Raw genomic sequence first — 16,618 nt, 5'->3', positions numbered from 1 at the left:
TTTGTAGTTGACAGAGGTGGGGTGTGGGAAAGTGAGAATTGGATGAAGGTGGTCAAAAGTTACAAACTTCCAGTTATAAGCTAAATAAGTACTAAGAAAATGTACAGCATGATTAATACAATTAACAGTACAGTATATTACATAAGAAAGTTGTTAAGAGAAAAAATCCTGAGTTCTCATCACAAGGAATAATTTTTTTATTTTGTATCTATATGAGATGATATATGTTAACTAACTTGTGGAAATCATTTCATGATGTCTGTAAGTCAAATTATTATGCTATATACCTCAACCTTACACAGTGCTGTATGTCAGTTATATCTCAATAAAACTGGAAGAAAAAAATAAGAATGATATAATGCTTTTGTTTAAGAATGTCAACATAGGCTAGCAATTACATCCTTGGGAATTATTTTTAATTGGGGTGACACATATTACATATTAACTTAAGATTTATGAGTGAGTCACATTTTTTTCAGAATTCTTTGGCAGCATGGCTGAGGTGACCAGTCCAGAGGCAGGCACTCAGCTGCTTCTTCTGTAGAGCACTGTGTGCTGGACTGACTCAAGGAACATTTCAGGAGGTGAAGGAACAGCTGTCCTAGGACAATGTCAGACAGGAAGAGGCTGTTTTGAGGAAAAGGCCATATGCAGAACCAAAGCCAAACCAGTCATCTCAGGGGAACACTGAGGGTCCTGGCTCAGCCTGACAGGCAGTGTGTGTGGCCCTGGCAGGCATCCCCACGAATTCTGAGGTTGGCAGCAATCTGACCTCAACCTGTGTTCCTCCCTGTGGTGGGGATGCCTTGGGGCTCAGCTGGGATTTGTCCAAACAGAACCTTTTCTTATACCTACAAAATTCTCCACATCTACAGGGCCATGACCATAGAATATCCATTGTCTAAGACTGAAAGCAGTTTGCTTTGAAGATGTTTGGAAGACCTGGAAATTGATTCCTTTAATACTGCCCAATCCTGGACCCTGCCTTAGAGTTTGTTGTGGCTGATAACTCTGTAATCCAAGTCAACAGGCCTGACAACATGGGTCCCCTCCTGCTGATCCCTCTTCTTTCCACTGTCCCTTTCTTCCCTAAACACTTTGCCTGTCATGACTATCATTATGATTATCTCTGTGCATTAAATGTCAGCTCCCTTCTGTTTATTTGACTTCACTGCCTTCACTTGGCAAAGCCCCTGCTGAAGTAGGTGATGTAAGTGAGGCTCACCACCCACCTACTGGCCTCGCGTGCACAGGCAGAGGACCAAGCACCCAGGCTGCCATCTGGCTTCACAACCACAGCCCTTCCTCAAGGTCCCTCTGTGCCACATGCCACACACCTGCTCCCTGGGCCTCATGTGCCCATGCCTCTCGACCACTTCTGCATGCTTTTCATCTCTTCAAGCCCCCAGAACCTTCCCTTCTTCCTTGAGTTGATGACCTTGCTTCCCATTTGTGAAGAAATGAAAACAATCATGTGGGGGCTTCCACAAATAATGAGCTCTGTGCCCCAGGGCGTGCTGCCTTCCTCCAGCTGTTTGGGGGAATTCCTGCCCTTCACCTGCTGCCAGATCCCACAGTTCTCCCCTGCAGAATTTATTTTTCAGTCTCCACTGGATCATTATTATTGGTTTCCAAATATGCTGCCCTTTCTTCTCTCAGTAAGACTCTCATGGGGCCATACATTGCAGCTGGCTCCCTCCCCTTCCTTTGCTCCTGTGACAGCAGACTTTGAAAATGTTGTCTACCCTTGCTGTCCTAGTCTCACTCTAACTTCTCTTCTCTCTTCTCTTGATCCCAGTCAAGCATTTCTCCCACAATCCACAGACACAGTTGCCTCCAAAGTTGCAATGACCTCTTAGTACCCACCCTCATGAGAGATTCCGTGATGCCCCTTGTTCTATCCTAACCTGGCTTGACAGCAATGACAATGTGTCCTGGAGGCAACCTCTCTCCTCCTTAAAACCCTTTCCCTGTCCGGCTCTACTAGGTTCTCCTTCTATCAATGATGTCATTTCCTCTCAGTCTCATCCATGAACCCCTTCATCTTCCACCCCCCAAACGCTGGACTCGGTTCTGGCCACTACACTCTCTAGACTTATTGTGAATTGTCTTCTCTAAACTCATTCTCTAAATGGCAACTATACCCGACAACTCCTGGGCTTCTCTGCAGACATAGAGGCTTAATATCCAGCTGCTTCTCTTACCTCTACTCTACTGGGATATGACAGGTGTCTCAAACTAAACATTGATCATGATTCCATCCTTCCCCAATCTTCCTCATTTTCATAAATAACAATAGAATTCCATTTTCTCAGTTTCTAAGGCCACACATCTTAGAACCTGCCTGATTCTTTGCTTTCTCTTATACCTTACAGCCAGCTGTATTTCAAAGCTCCTAAATCTGGCCAGTTCCCATCAACTCCACCACTGCCCCTAAATCTAGCCAGTATTTCCCTCTCGTGTCACCTCCAAGTTGTCATCTTTGTTTCCAGTCTTGCTCCACCCCTAAGCATCTATTCTCCACAGAGGATTCCCACCTCACTCAGCAGAAGTCAAAGTCTTGTAGTGGCCTATGTATCTTACAGATATGGCCACTGTGTCCTCTGTGATCTCACCCCTATCACTCTTCTCCTTGCCCACATTGCTCCAACCACACTGTCTTCCTTATTTTCCCTTGGACATGTCTAGCAAGCTTGTGCCTTGGGGCCTTTGCACTTCCACCTCCTTCTTCCAGTGATTTTCTTCACACAGATCATTGTGGGCTTGGTGAGTTTTTGTAAAATGTCACCTTCCCAGTGTAAAATTGAACACCCAGTCCCATTTTTGCTTTATTTTTCCCATAGCACTTTATACTACCCAACATTTTACTTATTTATTATTTTGAGCTGTTTAGTTGTTTAATGTTTAATTTCAATTCAATTCATATAGTTTAAAGTGCTAAATCAGTCTGGAATTCTTACTTAAAAAACAGCACCTTTATCCCATCTCTTTGTCTCACAGAAAACCTTTTTCATCATTAGCTGCTTTTTAATTTTATTTCTTGTTTCCTGAGTGATGTTACCTGTGTTTCTGCTCCTTTTGTGGTTTTTCCCTCTTTTGCCTGAGCCCTGGAGTCTCTCCATTTGTCTCATGTTTGAAGAGGCAATGACATCCTGAAGTTCAGTAATTTGGTGCCAAATTTCATAAGGGATATTGGTGTGTAGTTTCATTTTCTTGCAGTGTCTTTATCTGGCTTGGATATCAGAGTAATGCTGACCTCATAGAATGAGTAAGGAAATATTTCCTCTTCATGTTTTGGAATAGTTTGGTAAGTATTGATGTTAACTTTTCTTTAAATATTTGATAAAATTCACCAGTTTGGAAGAGTTTCTTCCTTTTCAAAAATTTGGAAGAGTTTGAGAAGCACTTGCATTAATTCTTCTTTAAAGGTTTGGTAGAATTCACCAGTGAAACCATCTGGTCTTGGGCTTTTCTTTCTTGGGAGATTTTTGATTCCTGATTCATCACATTACTAGTTATGTGTCTGTTCAGATTTTCTATTTCTTCCTGATTCAGTCTTGGTAGGATGTATGTTTTGAGGTCCATTTTCTCTGGGTTGTCCACTATGCTGTATAATTGTTCATAGTAGTCTCCTGTGATCCTATGTGTTTCTAGGTGTTATAATACCTCCTTTTTCATTTCTATTTATTTGAGCTCTTTCTTTTATTATTCTAGTTAAAGGTTTGTCAATTTTGTTTCTTTTCAAAAAACCAGATCTTAGTTTTCATTGATCTTTTTTATTGGTTTTCTAGTCTATTTCATTTATTTATGCTCCAATCATTGTTTTTCTCTTATTTTGCTAACTCTGGGGTTAGTTTGCTTGTCCAGTTCCTTGAAGTGTAAATAGTTAGGTTGTTTATTTGAGATCTTTCTTTTTTCTAAATCTAGGCATTTATTGCTATAAATTTACCTGTCAGAACTATTTTTGCTGTATCCCATAGGTTTTGGTATGCTGTGTTTCCATTTTTGTTTGTCCAAAATTTTTTTAAACATCTTTACTGGAGTATAATTGCTTTACAATGGTGTGTTAGTTTCTGCTTTATAACAAAGTGAATCAGCTATACATATACATATATCACATTATCTCCTCCCTCTTGCATCTTCCCCCATCCTCCCTATTCCACCCCTCTAGTGGTCACAAAGCAACGAGCTGATCTCCCTGTGCTATGTGGCTGCTTCCCACTAGCTATCTTTTTATATTTGGTAGTGTATATATGTCCATGCCACTCTCAAACATTGTCCCAGGTTACCCTTCCCCCTCCCCGTGTCCTCAAGTCCATTCTCTACATCTGCATCTTTATTCCTCTCCTACTCTTAGCTTTTTCAGAATTTTTTTTTTTTTAGATTCCATATATATGAGTTAGCATATGGTATTTGTTTTTCTCTTTCTGACTTACTACAGCCTGTATGACAGACTCTCGGACCACCCGAGAGTCTCACTACAAATAACTGAATTTCGTTTCTTTTTATGGCTGAGTAATATTCCATTGTATATATGTGCCACATCTTCCTTATCCATTCATCTGTCAGTGGACACTTAGGTTGCTTCCATGTCCTGGCTATTGTAAATAGAGCTGCAATGAACATTTTGGTACATGACTCTTTTTGAATTGTGGTTATCTCAGGGTATATGCCCAGTAGTGGGATTGCTGTGTTGTATGTTAGTTCTATTTTTAGTTTTTAAGGAACCTCCATACTCTTCTCCATAGTGGCTGTATCAATTTACATTCCCACCACCAGTGTATGAGGCTTGCCTTTTCTCCACACCCTCTCCAGTGTTTATTGTTTGTAGATTTTTTATGCTGGTCATTCTGACTGGTGTGAGGTGATATCTTATTGCAGTTTTGATTTGCATTGCTCTAATAATTAGTGATATTGAACATTCTTTCATGTGTTTGTTGATAATATGTATATCTTCTTTGAAGGAATGTCTATTTAGGTCTTCTGCCCATTTTGGATTGGGTTGTTTGTCTTTTTGATATTGAGCTGCTTGTAAAATTTGGAGATTAATCCTTTGTCAGTTGCTTCATTTGGAAATATTTTTTCCCATTCTCAGGGTTGTCTTTCCATCTTGTTTATGGTTTCCTTTGCAGGGCAAAAGCTTTTAAGTTTCATTAGGTCCCATTTGTTTATTTTTGTTTTTATTTCCATTTCTCTAGAAGGTGGGTCAAAAAGGATCTTGCTGTGATTTATGTAAGAGAGTGTTCTTCCTATGTTTTCCTCTAAGAGTTTTATAGTGTATGCCCTTACATTTAGATCTATAATCCATTTTGAGTTTATTTTTGTGTACAGTGTTGGGGAGTGTTCTAATTTAATTCTTTTACATGTAGCTGTCCAGTTTTCCCAGCACCACTTATTGAAGAGGCTCTCTTTTCTCCATTGTATATTATTGCCTCCTTTATCAAAGATAAGGTGACCATATGTGTGTGGGTCTATCTCTGGACTTTCTATCAAGTTCCATTGATCTATATTTCTGTTTCTGTGCCAGTACCATACTGTCTTGATTACTGTAGCTTTGTAGAATAGTCTGAAGTCAGGGAGCCTGATTCTTCAAGCTCCGTTTTTCTTTCTCAAGATTGATTTGGATATTCAGGGTCTTTTGCGTTTCCATACAAACTGAAATTTTTGTTCTAGTTCTGTGAAAAATGCCATTGGTAGTTTGATAGGGGTTGCACTGAATCTGTAGATTGCTTTGGGTAGTATAGTCATTTTCACAATGTTGATTCTTCCAATACAAGAACATGGTATATCTCTCCATCTGTTTGTATCATCTTTAATTTCTATCATCAGTGTCTTATAGTTTTCTGCATACAGGTCTTTGGTCTCCTTAGGTAGGTTTATTTCTAGGTATTTTATTCTTTTTGTTGGGATGGCAAATGGGAGTGTTTCCTTAATTTCTCTTTCAGATTTTTCATCATTGGTGTATAAGAATGCAAGAGATATCTGTACATTAATTTTGTATCGTGCTACTCTGGCAGTGGCAGGCTGCACAGGCTCCTGGGAGGGGAAGTGTGGATAGTGACCTGTGCTTGAACACAGGATTCTTGGTGGCTGCAGCAGCAGCCTTAGTGTTTCATGCCCATCTCTGGTGTCCATGCTGATACCCCCATCTCTCACCCATCTCTGGAGCTCGTTTAGGCAGTGGTCTGAATCCGCTCTCCTCACACACCCTGAAAAAATGGTCCTTTGCCTCTTAAGCAGTTCCAGACTTTTTCCCAGACTCCCTCCTGGATAGCTGTGGTGCACTAGCCCCATTTAGGCTGTGTTACTCCTCCACCATCTTGAAGGTCTGTCTAGATATTTTTTTGATTTCCCTTTTGATTTCTTCTTTGACCCACGGATTCTTCAGGAGCATATGGTTTCATTTCCATACATTTGTGAGTTGTCCAGCTTTCTTCTTGTTATTGATGTCTAGTTTCACACCATTGTAATTGTAAAAGATCATTGATATGATTTCTTTCTTCTTAAATTTCTTAAGACTCATTTTGTGACTTAACGTATGATCTATCCTGGAGAATGCTCAGTGTGTGCTTGTGAAGAATGTGCATTTTGCTGCTATTGGATGGAATGTTCTGTATACGACTGTTAGGACTATTTATTTTAAAGTGTAGTTTAAACCCAATATTTCTTCATTGATTTTCTGTCTGGATGATGTTTCTTTACATAGGGCATTGAAATCCACTGATCTGTTAATAGTTGCTTAATATAGTTAGGTGCTCTGATGTATGATGCACATATATTCACAATTGTAAAAGCTATCAATGAATTGACTTCTTTATTATTATATAGTGACTTTTTTGGTCTCTTAACAGTTTTTGACTTAAAGTCTATTTTTTCTGACATAAAAAATCTACTTCTGCTCTCTTTTGGTTTTCATTTGCATGGAATATCTTTTTCCATCACTCCACTTTGAGCTTATGTGTGTCCTGTGGCAGCATATAGTTGGGGCTTGTTTTTTCTCATTTTTTTGTTTTTCTTTTTTAAAATCCATTCAGCCACTCTGTGCCTTTTGATTACAGAATTTAATCCATTTACATTTAAAGTAATTGTTGATAGGTAAGGACTTACTATTGCTGTCTTGTTAATTGTTGTTTTCTGGCTATTTTGTTGTTCCTTTGTGTCTTTCTTGTTGTCTTCCTTTGTAAATTGATAATCTTCTGTAGTAGTATGTTTTCATTCTCTTCTCTTTATCTTGTGTGTATATACTATAGGTTTTTGTAGTGTGGTTAACCTGAAGCCTTAATAAAATATCTTATAACAGTCTATTTTAACTAATGACTCAACTTTAATTGCATACAAAAAATCTAATATTTTACTTCACACTACATTTAATGTTTTTGGTGTCACAATGTACATCTTTTAATCTTGTGTTTTCACTAACAAGTTACTGTAACTATAGATATTTTAATACTTTCATCTTTTAACCTTTATACTAGGATTAAGTGATTCATATATCACCATTACAGTGTTAGAGTATTCTGAATTTGACTGTATACTTACCAGTAAATTTTATACTTTCCTTTTTTCATGTTATTAATTAGCATGTTTTCATTTCAACTTGAAGAATTTTCTTCAGCATTTCTTGCAAGGCTGGTCTAGTGGTAACGAACTCCCTCAGCTTCTGTTTGTTTGGGAAAGTCTTTATCTTTCCTTCATTTCTGAAGGACAGCTTTGCTAGGTAAAGTGTTTTTGGTTGGCAGGTTTTTTTTTCTTCCAGCACTTTGAATATATCATCCCATTTTCTTGTGAATTGCTAAGGTTTCTACTGAGAAATCCACTGATAGCCTTGTGGGGGATTCCTTTATAGGAGAGAAATTTATTTTCCCTTGCTGCTTTTAAAATTCTCTCTTTGTCTTTGATTTTAGACACTTTTATTATAATGTGCCTTAGAGAAGAATATTTTAGATTGAAATTTTGGGGTGATTTATTAGCTTCATGAACTTGGATTATCAAAATCTTCCTCCAGATTTGGGAGCTCTTAGCCATTATTTCTTTTAAGTAAGTTTTCTGCCCCCTTTCCTCTCTTCCCCTTCTGGGACTACAATGATACATAGGTTTTCTTCTGTAGGCTTTCTTCATTTCTCTTCATTCTCTTTTCTTTTTGCTCCTCTGATTGGATAATTTCAAATGACTTGTCTTTGAGCTCACTGATTCTTCTGCTAATCCAGTCTGCTGTTGAAGCTCTCTATTGAATTTTTCAGTTCTGTCATTGTATTCTTCAGCTCCAAAATTTCTGTTTGGTTCTTTTTAATATTTTCTGTCTCTTTGTTGAACTTCTCATTTTGTTCTTGTTTTGTTTTCCTATTTTTTCTAAATTGTTTACTTGAGTTCTCTTGTAGCTCTCTGAGCATCTTTAGAGCAATTATTTTGAATTCTGTGCCTGACAATTCCTGAATCTCCATTTATTTGGGGTCAGTCATTGGAAGTTTACACTCTTTCTTTGGTTGAGTCATGTTTCCCTGATTCTTCTTGTTCCCTGTAGCCTGGCACAAGTATCTGTACATGTGGAGAAGCAGCCATCTCTTCCAGACTTTATGGAAAATAGCTTCACCTGCAGTTTGGGACATGCTTGAGAGTACCATGACCTGAGCACAGGACACCAATTGTGAGGGCATGTGGAAGCTCTAGTTCCAGGGTGCATGGTGATTTGTTGGCTCAGCATGATGGAGTCCACATCACTGATACTGTGTGGTCTTTGGTGAGTGGTGGATGGTCCACAGAGACTGCAAGGACTGTTGTGGTCCTCAGTGGTGCCTCCAGTTCCTGCAGCTAGGGACCAGGGTTGATAAAAGTGGTTATCAGAGCTGGTGGTGTACATACACTTGGCTGCAGGGGCCAGCAGCAGGTGCCTGTGTGGTGGCAAGGGCCAATTACAAACATGCATATACTGATGGGGTTCTGGTGAAGCAGCAAGGACTGAGGCCACCTGTAGTTGCACTGGAAGCTGCAGGGGCCCTGCTCTTGGTGCATACTTCCATAGCTGCTGGTTCTTGCCATGGGTACATGGCGGTGGAGACTAGTTTTGGGAGTCAGACTGGGGTCATGCAGGTGTACAGTTGGAGGGGTTAGCTACAGGTGAGCAGAGTAGTATAAGCCAGTGACAAGACATAGAGCTGAACCGGGGCCCACAAGCAACTGTGAGGGCCTTGGCTATTGTGGTACAGTCCTGTGGCTGCAAGATCTTGCCACAGGAATAGCAAGTCGAAGTCAGTGACTGGTGTCAGTCCAGTGGTTCATAAGAGCACAGCTGGAGGAGCTACCATGGGGTGGTCACCTCCAGGATTCTAGGCTGATATCTTTCATTTTCACAGCTGCTGGTGTGGGCTGGCTACTGGTCCTGGTCCCAGGCTATGGTGGGGCCTTGCATGAGGGATTGGGAAGGGACTCAGATGGCTTGTGTCAGTGAACACAAATACTTGTGGGGCATAAACCAGTAAAATATTCGGGAGGTCTGCAGCAGCTGTGCTGGTCATTGGTTTCTTCAGTGGTGAAAGCTACCAGAATCATCTATAGAGCAGGTCGCTGGAAACCATAGTAACTCCTAGTGTGAGGCTGACACTGGTAGCCCCTGCTTTTCTTCCTTGTTCTTAACTGCTTCTATACAACTCAGGTTTGACAGTTTCTGGCTGGGGTGAAACAAAGGTGGGTCCTTTGTGCAGTTCCCTGAAAGGCTGGGGAAGTAGGTTTGCTCATCTGTTTGTTTTCTGTTTCCCAGAGAGGGGAAATTATTTCTAAATAGGAAGTTCCCACTTGGTGCTGAGCAATGTTGGCTTGGGGAATGGGATGATGCAGGCAAAATGAAGCTTTCTGGGACCTGGTATAAAGCCAGTGAGACAACAACCCATTCCTGTAGGGTGTGGAGTGGGGACCTGACCAATGCTGTTTTCCTTTGCTTTTGTGGTTATTCTCGAGTTTTTTGTTCCACTATGTTGCTGACGTTTCTTTAGAGGACTCTAGACCTCTCCCAGGGCTTTTTTGGGTGGATATATTTCTGCAGCCATCAGCCTATAACAGAATCTGGTAATTGTAACTATATGGTTTGGAACATGTGCACAGGAACAGTTGTCTTGATTTTTAGTAGCACTAGGGTCAAGGACCCCTTCTAACTTTTACACCTCAGTACCCCTGACAAGGGCCCAGCATCCTGTGCTTAGTTGTTCCAAGTCTGTTTCTTTGAGCCAACTAGCACAAGAAGTCCTTTAGGGTGGAGGTTGGCCTTTTATGACAACATGCTGCTTGGTGTGTATGGTGCCTGGTGGCCACACTGTGTGTGTGTTTGCTCTGCTCATTGATGACTAGGTGCTGGGAGAAGCCCTACTTTGCTCGTTTCTCCAAAGAACTAAGACTTCAAGTCTGAAATTTCCTCTGTGACAATAATTGGGTTCATCATGAGACAACAGAAGCAAGGATTGAAATTTGCCATGGGGACTGCTCAGGGGACCCTTCTGACAGGAATTTCTGTTTCTTTGTGAAGTAGACTTCCCAGGATGTTACTCATTTCTCTTCCAGTAACTATTTGGGACTACCGAGAATGAAAAAGTGAATTGAAATTCTCCTTGGAGCCAGCTAATAGGAAGGGCTCTTTCTCAGACCCCACAAGGCAACTCTGGAGAGCTTTTGGCAGGACTAGAAGAGGAGTGTGTACCGTAGGTGCATAGGTCTGTGGGTTGGCCACAGACCATTGGTCAGGGCTCTGCTGGTGCTTATGGGGCTCTTCCACATGTCCTCCCTCTGGGGACACCAAGAGGTGGCAATACTTCCTGGGATTTGCTCTTCTCATAGCCGAACCTGAAGCTTCAGAGAGGCTTACAGTAACATGGGGTGCTTCTGTCTAGTCCACCCACTGGTCAAACAAGCCACTGGCCAAGGCCAGAGTCAGTGGGGTAGGGAAGTAGATCTGTCTGTTTCACTGGAGACCACTGCAGAAGGCATGCAAGTGAAGTCCTATTGCAGAGATAAAAGGATGGGGACTGATCCAATCTTCCCAAATAAGCAATGAGGTGTTGCTTTTATGACATCAGGAAACCTGGTGTCCAGTAGAGTGTAGCTCTGTTGTCCCCTAATTCTCTATAGCAAATGAAATCACATGTCATTTACATATCTCCACATTGTTTTTATCTTTCTGTCTGTGATTTTGGGTAGTCCTTTCCAGATGGGTTACTGTTGGAGCCCTCCTCTTTCTGCTCTTTACAGAGGTTCACACAAGGCAACTGCTCCAAGGCAGCAGGTCCAGGGGTCCCTCCTTAACCTCTAATGGGCTGCTTTGAGGTACCTAACAGTGGTAACATGGACTAACATCTCCTGAGCGTGCTGGAAACAGGTCCAATGAGTACATCTCCTTCTGTCCTTCATTAGCAACATGAGCCACAAGGGGGCATGTTCTGGGAACACAAATTTCACACAGAACCGTCACAACTGCTACGTGTTTCACTAATTACTATAATGTGAAATTTATCCCTATTAGAAAGATGCACTGGATGTTGCCATGATTTACTAGAGAATACTACTTCCTAGTCATTGAATCTGATGCTTGTTACATCATGAACATCAGCAGGAGTGGGGTGACTGCACAGAGGCAGTGGTGAGAAATGGTTTAGCACCGGTTTACCTGCATGCAGTTTGGAATCAGAGAACTGATTCTGGCTTAGCCACTTACAAGATCTGTGTCTCTCCATGTCTCGATGTCCTTATCTATCAATTGAAGGTATAACATACACACCTGGAGGAAGTTTGAGGATTAAATAAAATGATGTATGCATGGAGTTAGTGTAGGACTTGATCCACGGCAGGGCTAATAAATGCTGGTTAGATGGTTGTGGTCCCAAACACTGTGTTAGATTCTACGCGACTTCACGCCATTTAGGAATCCACAGCAGCAGCTGGAGAAGGAGCTGAGGAGAAGGGGGACCAATCGGTCATGTGGATGGAAACAAAGACTTACTGATGGTCTCAAACTCAAGGTTTTGTGGATTCCAAAGGTTGCTTTTATTTCCTTTTGAACATCCTGTGCTCCATACAGTTTGACTGCTAAAAAAGTGCTTTGGATTTTGCAAATTGGTTGTAGAATGGGAAACTCCTCTGGGCTTCCATGGACCTGATATCAGTGTCCTTTTCCTCCACAGATTCCTGTGCTCCTGAACCTGAGCAGAGACCCTGAGGTCAGCCTGCCTGTGCCACCACTCATGTATGCCCTTGCCTTCGGTGCCTGCCTGGGAGGTAAGGGGGTATTAATGCATTTGAGGGAGGGCCCCCTGACACTGTGGTGAGCCTGAAGTGATAATTAATGCATGCCAAATTGAAAGTAAATTAAGAATAGTCCAGATGATTTCCTGAGTGGAAACCCATCTTCACCTTTGACTGGAGCAGTTCTAGGCATACTCAGTTCCTCTGCAAGGCCTGTCACTTCTCACTTTATGCAGAACTGCCCCTGACATTCTAAGTGTGTGGCCTGAGGATGATCATTATGACATCTCAAAGTTAACCAGCTCCCACACTGAATGCAGATGTGGCTTAGGTTTAGAAACAGATATTGAATAAGAAACCATCCTCAGTGGCAGCTTCTTATTCCCTTTTTAAGGAGTGTGTGTTGGGGGGTGGAGTGATGAATGAGTAAGCTAAGAAGTAGACACTCTAACCTAAGAGTAAGAAGAAAGATTTTTAAAAATTCTTTTTGGTTGGAGGAGTATGTTGTCCTGTGGAGTCATTGAACAGCCAATTAGAGAAATGTTGGGAGAGACTAACCTCTGGTGAGTAAACACAAAGGCTTTGGACGTGATTGTATTCGGAAGGAGGCCTAATCACCTTTGGGAATACAAGAGGATTGTGAGAATCTTAGATAAACACACTAGATACCTTTTAAGTTTTTATTTTTACATTCAGATATTCTTAGATAGTCTATCTTTCTCTGTTCTTTGATTTGTCTCAACTATTAGATCAACAGCCTTCTTTTTAGTTTATCTTCTTGTTTGTAAAGGGAGATTAGTGTCATTCAGTGAAGTTTCTGTGATCTCTGGAGAGCTAATTCACCTAATCCAGCAACTGAGGCCTCACGTTCTGACTGCAGGGTTGTTAAAATGGCCCCCATCTGAGATCAGCCCCAGGGAAAGCAATAACTGCATTCAAGCTACATTTAATATCAGTGGTAGAGACAGAATCCAAAGACACCTGGAAATGTGTCCTCTGTGTGGAATTTTGTTCATTAGACCTTATTGAGCATCTTCTATACCCTGACATTGTCCTTCAGAGTGGGGAGACAGTCACCTAAGCTAAGATTATAACATAAACGTATCCTCTCATTGCCACGTGCATAGAGTGCTCAGGGGGTACCAGGGAGACTGGGGGAAAGTCAGGAATGACTCTCCAGAGGGGAAGTTTTGAGCTGGGTCTCAAAGGATGAGAAGCCTCCTGGGCTAGTTCAGATTCTCCCAGAACATATAGAATGAATATGGAGGAGGTTTGTTCTATAAATTGGGTGTGACTCACTAAATAGTTTGAAACAAAAAGTCTTTCCTGATCTGCTCTCAGTACCTTTTGGTTGCTCTTTTTACTAAGAGCTAAGAACAATTCAAATAAGTCTTAAGAAAAATCTTCCTTAGCCTGGGTGTCCTAGAAGGCAGAGGTTGAGGCAAGTTTGCATGCTGAAGATTTATTGGGACATGTACTCCTAAGGCAGGAAGACTGAGGGAGGAAGTGAGGTAAGGCAGTGAAGGAGAGAAAACAAATACATGGTACATTACAAAGCTAGTAACAGCTTCAAAAGAAATCAAAGCCAATTTTTAGTTAGGTGGGGATGGGACATTTTCTAGATGGTTCCTGAAGAACAGAAAAGCTAAGTGAAATCTCTTAGTGCCTTTGTAGAGTGTGCAGTGAAGTGGGTTATGCTGCAGAACCAATGAGAGAAAAGCTTCAGAGACATGCTGGGCCTTTGCAGACTACACTGAAGTGGGGACAGGGCAGAGAGCCACCTTTTGAAGGGTGGACAGCCAGGACAGAACTTCAGAGAGAATCTTCAGCAATCAGCAGGTTATAAACCTGTTAGAAAATTGATAACTCAGCTATATAGCCAGAAACCCATAATCTTCCTTTGCTCATATCTCTGTTTCAGAGAACTCCTCATCCCACCCTCAAAACATTTGCAGCTGGTGGGAAATTGAATTCAACTTAAGGTGAAACAAAGCCAGGTCCAGCTCAGCAACAGATTAGATTGGCTCCATGCCCTGCACTGACAGCCAGGCACAAATGGGGATGTGCTCTTCAGTGTGTATGTGTATGTGCAAATATTATACTTTTGTCTCAGTAGTTCTTTACATAAATTGTTCAGCATACCACTACCTTGGTAAAGAACACCTACAAATACCCTGCAGATAACCTCATACTTACTGTTGAAATACTGAATGTTTGTCCCCTAAGATTGGGAACAAGGCAAGGATGTCTGCTCTCACCTCTCTTATTCAGCATAGTGCTGGAAAATCTGCCTAGTGCAATAAGGCAAGAAAAGGAAATAAAAGGTATACAGATTACAAAGGAAGAAATAAAATGGTTCCTACTATAGATGACATGATTGTCTTGGTGGATATCAAGGAATCTATTTTTAAAAAAATCAGAAAACCATATAACTAATATGTGAGCTCAGCAAGGTCACTGGATACAAGATAGACATACAAAAATCAATTTTAGCAATGAACACATGGATACCACAATTAAATATACAATACTATTTAGAATCACTCAAAAAATTAAATACTGAAGCTGAAATTACAATACGCTTATAAAAGAAATTAATGAAGATCCAAATAATTGGGAAGACATACAGTGTTCATGGATTGGAAGGCTCCACATAGTAAAGATGTAAACTGTCCCCAAATTAATATTTAGGTTTAATGCAATTCCTACCAAAATCTTAGTAAGATTTTTTGTTTATATCTATGTCTATAGAATTTATAAATATACATATGGAATGGAGGACATATAAATTGTAAATAAGCACATGAAAAGATGTTCAGCATTATTAACCATTAAGAAAATGCAAATTAAAACCATGATAAGGGAATTCCTTGGCAGTCCAGTGGTTAAGACTTTGCCTTCCAATGGCAGGGGGGGTGCAGGTTTGATTCCTGGTCAGGAACCTAATATCCCACATGCCTGGCAGCCAAACAACCAAAACATAAAAGAGAAGCAATATTGCAACAAATTCAATAAAGACTTTATAAATGGTCCACATCAAAAAAAATATTAAAACCATAAGATATCATCACACACATATAAGAATGGCTAAAATAAAAAATAGCAAAAACACCAAATGCTGACCAGAATGTGGAAAAAATGGATCACTCAGACATTGTTGTTGGAAATGTAAAATGGCCATCACTCTGGAAAACAGTTTGGCAATGTCTTAAAAAACTAAACCTGCAACTGCCATAAAACTCAGCAATTACACTACTAGGAATTTATTCTAGAAAAATAAAAACTTATGTTCACGCCCAAACCTGTACACAAATGTTTATGGAAGCTTTATGTATAATAGCCAAAAAGTAGAAACAAATATGATGTCCTTCAACAATAAATATTTAAACAAACTGTGATACAATACATCCATACCAGGGAAAGCTACTCAGCAATAAAAAATAAATGAGCTACTGATACAAGTGACAACCTTGATGAATTTCCAGAGAATTATGTGGAGTGAAGAAAAGCCAATCTGGAGGAGACTCCTTCAAGATGACAGAGGAGTGGGACGTGGAGATCACCTACCTCTCCACAAGTACATCAAAACTACATCTACATGTGGAACAACTCCTACAGAACACCTACTGCACGCTGGCAGAAGACCTCAGACTTCCCAAAAGACACCCTCAGGTGACCTACAGGCCGAGGTGGGGCCAAATCCAATGCTGAACCCCAGGAGCTCTGCAAACAAAAGAAGAGAAAGGGGCATTTCTCCCAGTAGCCTCAGGAGCAGCGGATTAACTCTTCACAGTCAACTTGATGTACCCTGCATCTGTGGAATACCTGAATAGACAACGAATCATCCCAAAATTGAGGTGGTGGACTTTGGGAGCAACTGTAGACTTGGGGTTTACTTTCTGCATCTAATTTTTTCCTGGTTTTATGTTTATCTTAGTTTAGTATTTAGAGCTTATTATCATTGGTAGATTTGTTTATTGATTTGGTTGCTCCCTTCCTTTATATAAATATATATATCTTTTTTCCTTTTTCTCTTTTTGTGAGTGTGTATGTGTATGTTTCTTTCTGTGATTTTGTCTATATAGCTTTGCTTTTGCCATTTGTCCTAGGATTCTGAATGTCCTTTTTTGTTTTTGTTTTTTTAGTATAGTTTTTAGTGCTTGTTATCATTGATGGATTTGTTTTTTGGTTTGGTTGCTTTCTTATTTCCTTCTCTCTTTCTTTAAATTACTTTTGATAATTATTTACTTTTTGATAATTTTTTTATTTTAATAACATTCTTTTCCTCCCTTCCCTCCTTCCTTCCTTCCTTCCTTTCTTTTTTCTTTCTTCCTTTCTCTCTTTCTTTCTTTTTCTTTCTTTTTTTCCCTTTTCTTCTGAGCTGAGTGGCTGACAG

At 40.5% G+C, this 16,618-nt stretch overlaps 1 protein-coding gene across 4 annotated transcripts in view; it reads left to right on the top strand.

Annotated features, from left to right (window-relative positions):
• The window catches only part of OCA2 (OCA2 melanosomal transmembrane protein), a 276,122-nt gene that overhangs the window by 240,075 nt on the left and 19,429 nt on the right, over nt 1-16,618 (top strand). For all 4 annotated transcript variants that reach the window (XM_032638526.1, XM_032638523.1, XM_032638525.1 and 1 more), the window contains exon 22: nt 12,162-12,255. In XM_032638526.1, the coding sequence (XP_032494417.1) occupies nt 12,162-12,255 (94 nt within the window). The remainder of the gene's footprint in view (nt 1-12,161; nt 12,256-16,618) is intronic.

This window comes from Phocoena sinus, chromosome 7 (genome assembly GCF_008692025.1).
Source record: "Phocoena sinus isolate mPhoSin1 chromosome 7, mPhoSin1.pri, whole genome shotgun sequence".
Taxonomy (NCBI): Eukaryota; Metazoa; Chordata; class Mammalia; order Artiodactyla; family Phocoenidae; genus Phocoena; species Phocoena sinus.
The sequence above is the reverse complement of the archived record's forward strand: the minus strand, read 5'-3'. Positions and strand labels throughout refer to the sequence as shown.